At 37.8% G+C, this 16,914-nt stretch overlaps 1 protein-coding gene across 1 annotated transcript in view; it reads right to left on the reverse strand.

Annotated features, from left to right (window-relative positions):
• Positions 1-16,711, reverse strand: part of ATVPS33 (Sec1/munc18-like (SM) proteins superfamily) — a 150,326-nt gene extending 133,615 nt beyond the window's left edge. The window contains exons 1-8 of the mRNA XM_089988369.1: positions 16,547-16,711; positions 16,371-16,410; positions 16,180-16,260; positions 14,812-15,009; positions 11,379-11,489; positions 11,200-11,265; positions 10,193-10,300; positions 10,035-10,079 (exon numbers count right to left, since the gene is read on the reverse strand). Coding sequence (XP_089844495.1) covers positions 10,035-10,079; positions 10,193-10,300; positions 11,200-11,265; positions 11,379-11,489; positions 14,812-15,009; positions 16,180-16,260; positions 16,371-16,410; positions 16,547-16,599 — 702 coding nt within the window. The 5' untranslated portion in view covers positions 16,600-16,711. The remainder of the gene's footprint in view (positions 1-10,034; positions 10,080-10,192; positions 10,301-11,199; positions 11,266-11,378; positions 11,490-14,811; positions 15,010-16,179; positions 16,261-16,370; positions 16,411-16,546) is intronic.
• Between the last annotated feature and the right edge of the window lie 203 nt (positions 16,712-16,914).

A 16,914-nucleotide genomic window follows, 5' to 3' on the forward strand; every position in this document is an offset into this window, starting at 1 on the left:
TCAGAGTTTGTTGCACCATATCATTGTCACTCACGGCACATCCTATAACTGCAAGTTGGTCTGTGATAGTCTTCATCTTGTTGAGATATTCCATGATGGTCATGGAATCTTTTCTCAGTAGCTGAAATTCCCTCTTGAGAAAAACCATCCTCGCCTATGAAACTTGTGAATACGTCTGAACCAATTTCTCCCAAAGTTGCAGGGTTGTACAATTATCGGGGATCGCAACAAGAACCTCTTGAGACAAGGTAGAAGTGATGTAGGCAACTAATGATTGATCTTTCCTTTCCCAGATGAGATATTCTGCATTTTTGACATACACAATTGAACTTGCCCCTTTATCATCTTTCTCTTCTCTCGTAACAAATTCTAAGGGAACTGGAGTGGTTCCATCCAAGTGACCTAAGAGACCTTGGCTCCTTATGAAAGGTATGATTTGTCTCTTCCAAATCAAGAAGTTTGAGGTATTTAACTTTTCGGAAACAAGTTGATTAAGAAAACTTGAAGAGAGACTCGATTGAGAAGAATAAGAATCCATGGAGAAAGGAAAGGTAACAAGAGTGTTCACAAAATGCTCAATCTTCTGCCTGTAAGATTTGTTGATCGGCCTTTTTTTTTCCGGGCTGTGAAAACCTTAAAACTGACGATCAGAGACTGTCTGGTTTAGAGGAAATCAGAAATAAGTTTTCCCTTACACTTTTATAAGATGGGAGATTAACGTAATGAAAATTGAAAATTTTCACACATGGAATAGAAAATTAATCTGAATGCACTAAGTGTTTTTCAGATAAAAACAATGTGGGTACCACCTGTGACAGTGAGAGAAGACTTATTTTAACGATGAGACACTTAAAAGAGAGGTAAGAATCATATTAAAACAAACTATTGTCACTCAGCAAATACGAGCAACAAAGAGGGCTTAATATGCATAGAGGGGAATGCGCAAGAAGTGAAACAGATCTGGTGCACCAGGTTTGAAAAAAAAACAGGCGAAAAGAAGGAAGGATGAATCATGGGTGAAAGGTGGGTCAATTCACGTGAACGATTGAATCAACTTCAGCGATTCACGTCGTTACGTGAATCAACTTTAGTACCACGACACACAGGGTCTGCGTGAACAAGGGTTCACGTGAATATTTGAATCGTGGGACGTGAATTTACCAGCAAGAGAGAAGAAAGGGAGTGGAAGGAGGTGGAGAAACGAGAAAAAGAACTGAAGAAGATTACAAGATAGGAGACAGTGGAGACCTCAAACCTTTCGTTGATCGGTTGCACCTTTCGGAAGCCTCTTCAACCCTCGATAGACCTTCGCTCTGATACCATGTTAGAATCTTCTCAGAAACTGCGTTGAGAAAGAGAAAAGAAATAAAAAAAGAAAGGGGTTGCGGCTGTCACGATTTCAATATGTGAAATCGTGACCTAAAGAGGGTGTATTAATATGTTTAGAGTGTACAGTGTACAATATGGGTCCGGGTCTGGTATAATATCCAGACCCGGAATGAAATAAAACATATAAGGTTGTACATAAAGGTTATACAGGTTTGTACAGGTTGGATTTGGCTCTAGTATGATATCCAGACCCAAAACACCACTTTATCATGAATAACAACTTTTTGTGCCATGCCTGTTTTTCCGGATTGTTCCTTAACTGACCTGTTTTGCTTATTTTACCTTTTTTCTTTGTTTCCTTCAACTTGTTTTGTTCCGTCGTGGACTCAAATACTTCTCAATCCGTTTTGTCTTCCAATTTTCTCTCTTGTTTCTGAGAAGTTGAATCATTCTAATCTCTTGACGTGGAAGCATCTAATTGAATCATTCTAATTTCTTGACATGGAAACGTCAAATTGTCCCCTTTATCCACAGCCCTGTCCTTTCGGAGCATCTTGATGGGACCAAATTTTATCATGCAAAAAAACAAAGATGATAAAGGGGTTGTAATTGTAATTAATCAAGAGCCTTCAGTTACGAACAAAGTGTCCACCAAAGATCCACATGGACAAGAACAAAAGTGGTCACAAAAGGGCACACACAAAAAGGCTCAAAATGTAAAATATATATATATATATATATATATATATATATATATATATATATATAATATTGATAACCCAAAATGCAGAATGCATTACAAATAATAGGGGGTTACACCCCTTTTTATATACACCAAAGAGAACAACATAGAGATGTTGGAGCTATAATCCAACGGCTCTATTTGTAGCCGTTGGAGAGTCAAACATGTCAACATTATGTTGACTAGTCAGAAAAGAACAAAAATAAATAAAAGAAAAGAAAAAATATTTACAATAAAAAAGATAAATATATATACTTATATAATAAATATATATACTTATATAATAAATATATATACATATATATATGTATATAATACATATATATACATAAATACATATTATATATACATTATATGTATATATAATTTAACACTCCCCCTTAAACTTACGGTAGATTGACCGAAAGCTTGCCTAAAAAGAAGTGAAATCTAGAAGCAACGAGAGGTTTGGTGAAGAAATTTGTCAACTAGTACTCTAATGTAACATAGGGTAGATCAGTATTGTCATGTAGATACTCTTCTCATACATAGTTCTATTTGAGTACGTTCATGAAATGTACAATTGCTAGCAATATAGATCACATTCATGAGGCTTCGGATACTTTAACTCCCATATCAGCCAGCAATCTTCTAAGCCAGACTACCTCAATTGTTGTAATAGCCATGAGCCTGTATTTAGCTTCAGTTAACAAGAGATAGACTTGTTGCTTGTTGCATCGCCACGAAATTATAGATTCACCTAAAAAAGCACAAAAAATCATGGTTGAGTGTTGGTTATTGGGATCATCTCCCCAATCAGCATCAGTATAAGCAATTAAATCAAATGTAGATGCAGCAAACAAGAAGAAGCCTTAAGAAAGAGAAGTTTTAATATATCTAATAATATGCAAAACTGCTCCCATGTGAACAAAAATAGGAGCATGCTGAAATTTACTGGTTGTGTGTAAAGTGTGATGTTAAAATGTATATATATATATATATACTTTTGTAATTTGTCATAACCTTCAGGGGTATTTTTGTCTTTTTATCCTATATAATTAGAATAGTCTACGAGAGACTATTTTATACTTTTTTCCTTTTATTTTTTCCTTTTCTTTTCATTTATTGACCAAGGGCATTTTGGGCTTTTGCTAGAGTTGTTGGGACTCATCCCAATGGTCATAAATATAACCGTTTGGGAGCTCCCAACGGCTCTATGGGAGCCCCCCTCTTGGTCCCCTTTGATGTATAAATAGGGGTTGTTAGCCCTTCTCTTCCTTAATGTTTTTTAAGCATATTATTAATATATTGTTTATATTTTTATGTGTTCTTGTTTGTGAACATTGAGTTTAGCCCTTTGTGGCTCTTTGTATCTTGCCCATTGGTGGCTTCTTGTGTGGTTGTGCACTCTCTATAGCCTTTTGTTGCATCCTCTTTGTGCTTTTATTGTTTGTCATGGAGCATGAATCAAGAGTTGAGCCCTCTTTTAAACTCAACAGATCCATCTACATGACGTGGGCTTCGGCCATGAAAAATCACCTCAAAGGCAAGAAATTTTGAGGATTCGTGATGGGCACTATTCTTGAACCCTCTTTGAAGCTTACCAAAATCGAAAGTGTTGAGAAATACTTGAAGAAGATTATCGAGTTAAAGCTATCTACGAGCATCAATCAAAGGTAGAAGATTGGGAACACAACCATGCTAAAATTTTATTATTGTTCATGAATAATGTTGATATACAAATATGTGCCAACATTGCTAAATTTCGAAAAGCAAATGAGTTATGGTTCTTTCTTAAGGGTATGTATACCTAAAAAGATTTTGCTAGACAATATTATCTACAAGACAAGATTAGGACCACTAAACAATGAGACATGAATGTTCGTGATTTCTTTAGCAATTTATCCCCTATTTGAGACGAATTGGCCCTTCTTGATCCAAAATGGGTAGCCACCAAAGATATTGAGCTTAAGAGTGAGCAAGTTGAAAGATAACACTTCTTTCAATTCCTTCATGTCCTAAGGCCAAAATCTGAACAAGGTCTCCTCTCAATTATAGGACTTTTGCTTTCCCCCTTGAAGATGTTCTTGTTGAAGTATGCCAAGAGGAGACTCACCTTACCATGACTTCTAAGGGAGAAGATGTTTTGACCGTTACTAGACCGAGAATCAATGTAAGGGCCTATAGGCCCCCTTTACTTTGTAAGGCAAAATAACTATAACAATAGATATAGGAAGGGTGATATTTGTCATTTTTGTAATGAGGCGGGACATATTAAACCGGTTTGCCCAAAACTTAAAGGCCAAATTGCTTTTGTTGAAGAAATCACACCCAAGAATGAAGAATCAAGCAAGAATTGAGGAGATATTAAAGACATACTTAGTCAAACATCGGAGGTACTACAACAGTTCCTTAAATCATTTTCTACTTTGGGTGTCGTCATTGCATCTTCATCGTCTCCTCCAGGTATGCGGATTCTTGACTCAAGTGCTTCTTTTTATATGGCCCCTCATGAGAATGCCCTTTACAAAGTTGTCGATGAAACTTCTTTAAAAATAAATAGCACTGGAACTCTTGATTCAAAAAAATCTCAAACATTTCTTGTTCCAAAAATAAGAGTTGTTCTAAAATTAAATTTAGATCTTTTTTCGTCACTCAAATTTGCGACCATGGTTGCAAAATTTTCTTCTCATCTAAATATTGCACTTTGCAGGATCTCCATTCAAGAAAGTTGATTGGGCAAGGCCACCGGAGAGACGATCTTTACTTTATGGACTTTTTTACTCTTTCATCCAAGTCATTTTATAATTATATATAAGACAAAAGTATTGATACTTGGCATAAGAGACCTGGGGCATCCTAGATTTTTGAAGATGTACCTCTTCCGGTTTTTGGAAAATATTTGTAATGAAAAGGATATATCTTGTAAAGATTGCATTTTTTTTAAAATGAAAGCTATTCATTTCTCCCATATATCTTTCACTTTTACTCGTCCTTTTGAATTAGTGTATTTGGATGTATGGGGCCCTTCACCAGTCATATCGAAAGGAGGTTACTCCTATTATGTTATTTTTGTTGATGACTTCACTAGATATACATGGGTTTAATTTCTAAATCTTAAATTCGATGTGTTCTCCTTGTTTAAGGAATTTCATATGATGATTAAAAATCAATTTCTTAGTAACATATCTATTTTTAGGTCCGATTCGGGAGGAAAATATATGTCAAATGATTTTCAAAATTACTTGAAACAAAATGGTATTTGCCACCAATGGTCATGCCCGAAAACTCCTCAACAAAATGGGTTACCTCAAAAAAACAGACATATAGTAGAACCCGCTAGGACTCTTCTCATTTCTAGGGACATTCCCAAAAAAATTTGGGTTGAAGTCGTTTTAACTCCAATTTACTTGATAAATAGAATACCTACAGTTGCACTTTCAACATAACCATAATCCTGTTGGGAATCCATGAGCCGTCAACATGCATTTTTCACCTTCAGTTGGACCCTCTTCAGACACTCCCTCACAAGGCTACCCATTATGGATTCAGAGGCTGCACATCATGTAATTGAAGATCCAGGTAAACTCTCTCATGCTGAGTCTTATCATGGTAATGGGAGTGTGATTACGGGAGATGGAAAGCACCACCACATTACTCAAATAGATATCATTATCATTCTTACTAGTAAAGGGTCTCTTTCTTTGTCTAATACTTTTCTTGTGCCCAATATCCAGAAAAATCTTATATTTGTTTCTCAACTTCGTCGTGATACTAATTCTTATATTTCGTTTTCTCCGTTTTTTGTTTATGTAAAGGGCATTCACACGAATCAGACACTCGCTGAGGGAAGAAGGTGTGAAAACTTATATGTCCTGAATAAAGCTCCAAAGTCTTTTTTATCATTAGTCAGTCATTTGTTCTATGTATCATCGTGTCAAGTCTAGGAGTCCACCTGCAAGTTGATGTTTGGCATCGCAAATTTGGTCATTGCAATTTGAGTTTTCTTGATATTTTATGTAATAAAGGTTTGATTGATGTTCGAGAAAGAAATTTTTATTCTTGTGTTAGTTGTCGTATTTGTAAAAGTCATAAGCTTCCATTCTCAAAATCTAATAAAGGAGCTTTTCCTTTTGAGTTGATTTATTCTGATGTTTGGAGACCTTCCCTGGTTGTGTCCTTATCCAAATCCAAGTATTATGTGATTTTCGTAGACGGCTTTACTCGCTTCACTTGGATATATTTCTAAAATCCAAGGACAAAGTCCTAAATATCTTTTCTAGATTCAAATTGTATGTTCAAACTCAATTTTCTAAAAAAATCTTAACCTTGCAGAGTGATGATGGTGGTGAGTTTATGTCCGCTCAGTTCACACAATTTTTGCTTGACAACGGCATTCAATATGAGTTGAGTTGTCCAAGGACCTCTAAACAAAATGGTATGGCTGAACGAAAGCATCGTTATATTATGGAGACTGCCTTGACTATGATGTATGATGCTAACCTCTAGCCTTACCTATGGTCAGAGGCCTTTCACACTGCATTTTATTTGATAAATAAAATGCCTCTATCCAATCTTAGTGATGAGTCATCCTATTCTACGTTGTACAGATCATACCCTAATTATTCTTGGTTATGTGTGTATGGATGTCGATGCTTTGTCCGTAATCATGGCTCGATGCGAAATAAATTATCTCCCAGAGCAACCATGTGTCAATTTATTGGGTATGACGAAGAATACATGGGATATAGATGCTTTGATCATGTTGCCAATAAGGTTCTTATCTCCCGTCATGTTTTTAATGAAGATGTTTGTGGGGCAACAGCATTTGAAATCACCATTAGTTCCCTGCATTCCTTTTGACCATCAACTATGCAACAAACTCAACATGCTTTTACTGACAAAGTTGCTGCTGATAATACTCCGCATGAACAGCAACCTCGTTTTCAATTTTTTAAACAGGTTTACAGTAGAAAAGCTGGACTGCAGACTAAAAAATATAGCAAGTCAACTGTCGAACTCGTTCAGCCCACTACTTCCACTGTTGATGAGATTGTAGATCCTCCCTCATTGGTTGAGGGCAGCAGCACCAATCAGCCTACTAGCAATTTTCCATTTTAGCCATCAGATAATGCAGCAAACGTTGGTTCTGTTCAGCAGCAACCTCACCCTACTTGCATGTCCAGCAAGATTCGGCATCCTCCTGATAAATGGGTTAGTTATGAGTCCTTTTCTCTGAACTTTCAGGTATATGTTGCATCATTGGATGATTTTCAAGATCACTAGTCCTTTGTTGAAGCTTGTCGTCATTCACGATGGATGGATGCTATGAATGAAGAAATATCAGCCCTTCATGAGTGCAATACATGGGAAATAGTTCCTCAACGAGCAAATAGAAATGCGGTAGGTTGTCGTTGGGTGTACAAAATGAAACGCAAATCTGATGGTAGCATCGAGCACTTTAAAGTCGGGTTAGTAACTAAAGGATATACTCAGAAACATGGACTCGATTTTGATGAAACCTTTAGTCCAGTTGTTCGCATGGGAAGGATTCACCCTGTTTTGTCTCTCGTCGTATCTAATGGATGGGATTGATTTCAGTTAGATGTTAAAAATGTATTCCTCCATGGTGATTTGTGTGAAGAAGTATATATGGAGCATCCACCTAGCTATCCTGAGGGAGACGCTCAAAACATTGTTTTCAGACTGAAAAGGGCTATATATGGCTTAAAACAGGCTTCACGGGCATGGTTTGATACATTCAGCAATGTCGTTTGTTCTCTTGGTTTTGCGCAATCATTGTGATTACTCATTGTTTGTGCATCATGACAAATCTGTGATCACAATCATCTTGGCTTATGTGGAAGATATAGTGATCACAGACAGCAGCCATGCAAAGATTAATCAGCTGAAATTCATTCTTCATAGTGGATTTCACATGATAGATCTGAACCCTCTTCAGTTCTGCTTGGGTGTGCAGGTGGATCAACAATCAAACCGTCTTATTCTTTCACAACAAAAATATGCTAGAGACATACTACATCGCAATGGAATGTTGGCATACAAACCAGTACTCATTCCCATGGATATTCCAACTCAGTTGGGTAATAGTCTTTCGAATGATGCTAATTTTCTCGAACCTGAAAAATATTGAAGCATTGTTGGTTCCTTACAGTACCTGACCTTCACGCGTCCATATTTGGCTTTTTCAGTGAATCAAGTTTCTCAATTTATGCATAAACCTCAGATGCGTCATATGAAAGCAGTGAAGAGGATTCTTAGATATATTAAGGGCACTCTTCCAAATGGCCTCATATATCTCCAACCTTCTTTGGTGATCCCTTATATCCCTATTAAGGTTCTAGCCTATTCTGATGCAGATTGGGCTCATGATCCTCTCACAACATGTTCGGTGACTAGTTATGGTGTTTATTTGGGAACACACCTGGTCTCTTGGGCTAGTCGAAAACATAAAATTGTTGCCTGCTCAAGTACGAAGGTGGAATATCGAGCTATGACTGTTGTGACTGCGGAAGTTGCATGGGTTAAACAAGTATTGTTCAGCTTGCATCAGCATATATCCAGCTCTTTGCTCTATTGTGATAATAGAAGTGTGATAGCTATCTCTATTAATCCAGTTCAGCATGGTAAGATGAAACATGTAGAGATTGATCAACATTTTGTTCGAGAAAGGGTCGAAGCCAAAGAAATTCAACCAGTCTTTATTCGAGGAGAGGACCAGGTGGTGGATCTTTTCACCAAGGCTCTTACGGTTTGTCATCACTAGAATCTGAAATCCAAATTGTCCATGGTCGTCGACCACGCTCAGTTTGAGGGGGCGTGTTAGAATATACACGGGTTTTGGATCCATATCCAGACCCGATATGCATTATGTAAAAACGTGTGAGAAAGGGGCATTATTGTAATTGTAACAGCCACATATTTATATCAAAAGACGTCACCCGGTTAGGGTGAGACATCCAGTTATTCTTCATTGCTTTCTCTTTGTGTTTTTCTCTTCTTCTTGTGTGTGTTGTGCAGGACAGTTCTCCAAGAAATTTCATAGAGATGTCAAGGGTATTTTCATCATTTAGCATAATGACATTGTTCCATTGGTTTACATTGCAATTTTGCATTTTACCATGAACTTTTATATTTTGTATCTATGGATACACTATATCTTTATTTTATCTTTGACATTTGTTGTAATTTCTTTTTGGGCTTATATAAATAAAATCTTTATGGGGTTGACCTCCCTCCATCGAGCAATGTTGGAGGTAACAGCTCGACTTCCCTTCTTGTTACCTCATTTTGCATGTAGCAGCAGATCTGGCCTGATCTACAATATCATGGATGTGACATTCTTTTGAGACAGACCATCTCAGTGGCATCTGGCTTAAGCTACCAATATAATCATAAAAACCATTTATGAATTAATACCATATTAGCTATTATATGCCAAGAATAGTTTCCCCAAAAGGTGCAAGATATGGAAAAGACAACTGAAGATATATTATCTAAAATCAAGTTATCGTATCATGAGAAAGTGGCATTTGAATAGCAATGCATCATTTTAAGGATAAAAATGCAATACATATTCTTTCCACAAAATCTGGATCAAAAGTTAATACTCATCAAATTTGAAACACTTGTAAACTAGCCAAATCAAGCATCTCGCATGGGAATTATAACATAGAAAGTTCTCAAAATTCACTTCCCTTTAATGTGTTACATGCTGCAAAACAGAAATGAATGTTTCTTTGTATCTTTTACTTAAAAGACAGATTTTCCATCTTGATGTTTGCGCGTAATCAGAGAAGAATTGTTCATTTTCTTCAGTGTATCTATGAAACCACTAATACAAAATCATTTCATGAATGAAGACTTCCTGACCTAATCAAATAATATACAGAAACTTTATAGCATATGCTTCATGATGCAGTTTGTTTTTGAAAAACTTGGGGACTTGAATCTGTTACATTACCTCCCGATCTAGCATGACGAGTGTATTTATTTCCGGCACCCCTGGCTGAAGATCCATTAAATTATTAGTGGGAAGTACTGTGAACTTAAACCTAAAATAACAGATATCCCCACTAAACCAAGTGGAATGTAGAAGAAAGAGCTATGGGGTATATATACATCAGCGGATGCAATTGGTTGCTCTCTATGCATCCGATCAAGAATATCTGCAATTTTTGTTGATGCTCTGCCTTTTGCTCGGATGTTTGGGATAATTCCAAAAGAAAACTGAAATATTAACAGCCATTTGTTAGGTGATGGTCCAAAACATCATTTGAACATGAGCTGTGAAACTTCGTGCTGAAAGAACACACACATTTATAAATGTAGTTTCTAGGTAAATTAAGAAATGCAATTCCTGCTGAAAGCACACACACATATATAAATGTAGCTTCTAGGTAAATTAAGAAATGCAATAATGAACTGAAGCAAAAAGTAATTTTGTAAATAGTAAAACAAATGGGATTCTGAAGTTATGCCTACCGTCTATAAGGGATGGGAAATGCATCTGAAAATATAGAAGAAATACAAATGACATAAAGGAGAGGATAAAAAATGAAAATGCGGGAAATGCATCTGAAAATATAGAAGAAATACAAATGACATAAAGGAGAGGATAAAAAATGAAAATGCCCCTTACTCTGCATGATTATAAATATGATGAAAAATGTAAACAACAAAGTACCTGCATGATTATAAATATGATGAAAAATGTAAACAACAAAGTACCTGCATTATTACTGATGTTCCCATTGTAACCACCAATACACACAAAAAACCCCATAAGATTCTAGAGTTTACAGAAGGAAAAGACTTCATGGGAAAAAAAAAACTAAAGTGTAAAGGAAATATATGATAAAGATACCTATTACGTAACATGACAAAGGGTATGACGTAACACACTAAGTGCATCCAGAGTGCACATTGTCTAGGACATAGAACTAACTATGCTAGCCTATGACCTAACACATACATTATATTTTAACAAGTTTGATAATGCAGCAAGATGGACATAGCGCCCCAACTTTACAAGTTTTTACCTATCATAAGGTTCTGGCAATATAGGTGCTATCGGTATGAGTGCATGAGAGAGAGAGAGAACATTTCTCGGCAGATAAATACATTACCTCAAGTTTATGAATGGCCTTTGCAATGTGCCAAATGGAACTTGTATCACCATCCACCTGGCTTTCCTAAAAAACATTGGAGTTATGAATTACAAACTTGATAAAGGTAGATTTCACGCACAAAACAATCATCTGCAAAAGAAAAAAAAATAAGAAAAGAATTTCATATCTCAGCACACCCTAGATGCCATGTCAAGTTCAAATGATAGAACATCTTCATCCAATGGAATTATGTACAGAGGATACTCCCCGATGGTTAATAGTTGATGAACCTTTTCTTCTTCTAATACCTGTAAAATTAGCAAGGTCAAGCAGTCATATGGCTATTGAATTAAGCACCATTAACAGCATATTACACATAAGAAAATTTTCTCAACATGTATATGTACAAAAATCTCTGGATATGGCACATCACCACCATGAATGAACAATGCAATGTCTCTTGTTTTGTACATACTTCTGTTGTGATTTTTATCATGAAGTTAGATATGACAGATGTTTGAACATCAATTGATAGAAAGTTGTATTTAGTTCAGATGCTACAATGCTTGGATATTATAGGATATCCAACAAGTTTTCCACTGAAAGAAAATTCCGATTTTGGACCATAAGAAGTATATGCTATGTCACACGGACTCGGCTAGGAGGTTGACGCACCCGTGTCGACACGCCCCGACATGGGTGTGGACACGGGTGCGGCTTCGGACACGGGGCAGACTCAGTCAACAAGTGTCAAACTTGGTCAACGCACCGGGGCCGAATCCCTCCACTTTATAGACTCGGTCAACTTTGACCGAGCTTATTGTTGTCCATATTTAAAATTTATTTTGGACTCGGGTCGGGTCCAGACCCGACTCGGATCCAAAATGTTTATCGGGGTCGGGGCCGAACCCTAAAGAGGCTACGCATGGGGAGGGGCTTACGATAGACCCCTCCCCGCAGATCTTTCCCTCTCCCCCAGCCGTCCCTCGCACCTTGTCCCCTTCAGTCTCGTCGGCGACCCAAACCCCGACGACCATAGCCGCAAGCGACGCCAGCCACTGGCGACCCCAACCATCGGTCCTCTCAGGTATGCCCTCCTCCCTCTTCCGTTCTTCTTCCTCTTCGTCCGGCAGGGGGCTTCGTGTTTTCCGGCAGGGGGCGGAAGCCCCTACCTGAGTTTATTTTCCGGCAAAGGGCTCCCCTGCCTCAGATTTACAATCTTATTATTAATTTATTGTTATATATATAATTATATATATTTTTAAAATATATATATATAGCCGAGTCCCCGTGTCCAAAATTTTAAAAATTGTGTTGCACCCGCACCCGCACCCATGTGACATAGAGTATATGCTATAGTCTATTGATAATAAGCACCAGTTGAGTCGTGTAAATCTAGTGACACATTACTTGATGTTTATGTCAGTGTAATAAAAAACACTAATTTCCACATTTTCTGAAATATGTCTTGCCATTATAACTTGTCAATTCTAAATCATGTCAAGAACTATACATGAAATGAAAATAGTAACATTGATTTATTTATGGAAACAAGATCAGAAAACATTTACTACAATGGTAGGACAGTAGTTTAATGCACATCAGCACAGAGGAGCACCATCTTTTAGTAAAAATTCCATATGAAAGCAGATAATACTCATTCTTGATTTGAATTATAATGAGACGACAAATGATGTCCCATTAATGATGCTAAGCATAGGCTTGTGTCCCCTTAAATGATTTGCAATAAATTTAAATTGTGCAAAAGTAAATTTTGTCATAATCATCCATGCTAATTGTAATATTGTGTGTTTTTCTATAGTTTTAAATTCTGCATTTCTGAAATTTTGGCTAAGTGTTTTATAAAGTTGATAAAAATCATGGAAAATATCCTCAATTTTAGGTGACATCAGCTAGGTCTCGGTGTGGCCCAAGACTAGGGATGGCAATCGGGTCGGGTTGGCGGGTCGGGTTGGCGGGTCGGGTCGGCGGGTCAGCATACCTCAACACGAACCCTACCCGTTTATTAAACGGGTCGGCTGTGGCAAACACGAACTCGACCCATTTATTAAACGGGTAACCTGACACGACACGGTTAACCCGTTTAATAAACGGGTCGGGTTAGCGGGCGGGTTGGCGGGTCGGGGTCGGGTAAACGGGTTGACCCGCCCGCCTAACCCGTTTATTAAACGGGTTGGCGGGTTAGCAAACCCCTAACACGAACCCGACCCGTTTAATAAACGGGTTAGTTGGGTCGACCTGTTTACGACACGAACCCGTTTAAGCCAAACCCGAACCCGCCTAAGAAGCGGGTTGGCGGGTCGTGTCAGAAATTGCCACCCCTACCCAAGACCCATTGACAAGATCAAAACAAGGCGAATAATATTTGAGAAACTTTTTTTTTTTAACCTTTAAAATCAAGCTAAAATTGAGCAAAATTTAGGTTAAATTTAGGCAAAATTCGGAGGCGAAAATCAGGTAAGTATACCGTTAGATGCATCTCATAATTCTAAGAACATTGATATTTCGTTTTTCTGAAATCGGGTTACGATTGGCCCGAAAATCGTGTTTTTCAAAAATGACCCACCTCTATTTTTACCATTTTCTGGATTGGATCTGATATGATCCGATCTGTTTGATCCAATTTGAGTTTGCGAGCCCTGTTGTTTCTGATGTTTTTGATAGAGTGGCACTATATTACAGACTTTATTTATTTATATTTCATGACATTCATCTTATTGGTTAATAAAGTTGATTATTTCCTTTGTTGATTCAATGCATGATATCTTGTGGTTTGGTAATTATTAAGTTTGTGAGGCCCCGAATCCTTGGGTTTGGTTTCTGCAATTATTTTAAAAAAATCACTTTTCACGAGGATAAGTTGGGGTCGTTACACTAATTACTTTTTATATATAAATCAGGAATAATGCATCTAAAGAACAAAGCAAAAACAAGCACTTAACCATTATAATACAACTGTTCTTGTGTCCATATCTTCTAAAGGCATGATCATCTTCATTAAATGGTTAATAAGATAATTAAAGGAGATAACATCAGTAACATAAAAGGATAATTTCAGCTCAAGGACTGGAACATGTTTAGTTCTAACGTGGTATCCGCACAAGGACCTAGTGGTTTAGGTAGATATTCCCTGATTGGAGAGATCATTTTTTGGGGAGAAACTATGTGTTTTCGAGATTTGCATGCTCCCTGGTTGGAACCCTAAGGAGACCTAATGGTTTGGAGTTAAGTAGATTGAAAAAAGACATACAACCTTGGCAAGAATGACGTTCAACAGAATATATGATTCATGCTCCTTTAGGTTCTTTAAATTCTGTGGGTTGCCTTTGTTGATGTTAATTTTCAATTTCCATCGAAAAATGTCTGGACCTGATGATGGTGCTTAATTTCACAAAAGAATAATGGCATTTTAAAAGTATACTAGCACAAAAAAAGCTAAATTTGGTAATGAAATGCTGTTTCTGCATGCTCAAACTTATCCAATTTCTCAAGCCAATTTTACAGTAATGCAACAACATGAATTAATAAAATATCACAAACAAATAACTGTGTATCACCTGAAGTCAAATGAAGTACCGTTTATCCCATTGAAAATAGGAATCAGCTCACCTTCTCACAAACAACCGTGCGACGGGGGACAAAATAAATAAAATATTCCCTCTGCAGTCCTTGAGATATGTCATGGTGAATATGTGAAGAAATAAGCTTCATCAGATTAGCTTGAGACCTGACAAGGTATATAATATTCTTTGTATCACTTTGAATAGGATCTCTAGACAGATGTCGTAAATTCTCAACACCATGCTCCTGTGCAGCATGCGACAGACAAATCATCAACATTAAATATGAAAGACTCTGAAAACAGAAAATAACTATGGAAGCATAGCAATTGAAATTAACATTTCATAGTATCATACTGAAAAGATGGGCATGTATTGAGCAAAAATTCTCTGTCCAAGCTCTAAACCGTGAATGACAAGTATAAGAAGCAAAACTTAAGTGTTAGGGATTGTGGAAGCATAGTAAGAGCATGAAGACAAGAGTGAGGATGCTAAATATGCAAGGAATAACATCCAACAACATAGCATGAAAAGAGGCCGCCTCAGAGGCCTTGGTAGAAGTACGAGAGCACACACTTTTGTAATGCCCCCACAGAGGGAGTTGGAGAACAAAAAAAACAAACAGCATAGTCTTTCACCCAAACGTTAGAATTCAACAAACACATCCTTTAACAAGCGAGCACCAGGTGACAACATAAGAATCATAGGTGCATGGGAATCCACCAGGAGAGTAAGGGCTCCTATGTTTCATTCTCGTGTAAAGGAAAGGCTTTACATGGGAAGGGGCACGGATTTCTAAAAAAAAACTGCCAGCTCAGCCTTCCCATGTGAAAGCTTTCATAGGGGAAGGTATGAAAGGATTTCTCCATGAAAAGTGGTAGATGTTGGGAAAAACTCGGGCTTACTTGTGCCAGCATGGCACTTTCCCACCATGATGATTTGATGTTTGTTTCATTCATGGTGGGAAAGGATTACATCAGAATTGCTAGCTCAGCACTTTCCCATAAAAAGTTGCATAAAACAAACAAGGCCTAAGAGTACAAGTTTGGAGAGGGAAAAAGAGTCGAATCACATTATCACCATGCGCAAATAAGTCAGGTGGGGAGACTTCAAAAGGTAAGGCATTTAGAAGCATTAGAAAAGCTGGACTATTGTGGCGCTATCTCTAAACAAACTCACAAAGCTAAGAGGCCAACTCCTTTATACAAACTGTGAATAGTCAATATCAGATCAACGCACACTATGATAGAATAAACAAGTTGACCATAAGAAGCTTTATTATTGCCTCAGTTTCTGAGAGAACCGGAAAATTAGTGAATAACCCAATTTACCACTATTACCGTTTTGAATCGAAGCAAGCAATCTGTAAGAGGAAAATGGAAAACAGGACAGTTAACAAGTGACGCCGAAGGCTTGCCTTGAGAATTGAGGTCTGCGTGATGAGGGCAAGAGATCCGCTAAGCTTCTGGTCGATAACAAGCAATTTACTCCCACGGATCTGTGCAGTAACAAACTCTGATTTTATTGGGTGCTGGAAAGAAACGCGATGGCGAACCAAACGGAAAACACAAAAGGATTAACTGAACAAGCTGTGAGGATGGAACTCACATTCTTGAGGAGGTTGAGAAGCTCCTTCTGAGATTGTTCCCTACGAAAACGGTATCCAGGAATATCAGCAATGGCCAAAAGGTTCGAGTCTTTTGTTGTGGTTTTTTCTTTTGGGATTATGGACAAATACTCTTGCTTCTGTGCGCTTGGTGTTGGATCATAGACGAAATACGCACCTGAGAGATGTGAGATTGAGAGGGGCGTTCTCGAGGTTGGGTATCTGCGCCATATTCGATATGGATCGCTTCGCGCTCTCCCCCTCTTTCTCTCTTCGTCTCCTTCAGTTTTGCACCTGTTTCAATGGACAAGAAACCTTTAGAAAAGGAAAGCTTCGAAACCCGCGCAGTAGGCCCCGAGTAAAAGGACCTTGTTTTGGCGGGGGATGGAGATCACAGGTGCTATGTGATTGCACATTTTATGTGCTGCTGGACCTTGTTACCCGTCATCCGGCCCCACAGCGAACAGGCTGTATCTCAAAAATGGTGTATAGCAGTCCGACCTGCACCGCTGTCCAATGTAAGGGTGTCAACGGGTCGGGTTTACT

The sequence above is a fragment of the Nuphar pumila genome, chromosome 15 (genome assembly GCF_984573655.1).
Source record: "Nuphar pumila chromosome 15, dmNupPumi1.hap1.1, whole genome shotgun sequence".
In the NCBI taxonomy this organism is placed as follows: domain Eukaryota; kingdom Viridiplantae; phylum Streptophyta; class Magnoliopsida; order Nymphaeales; family Nymphaeaceae; genus Nuphar; species Nuphar pumila.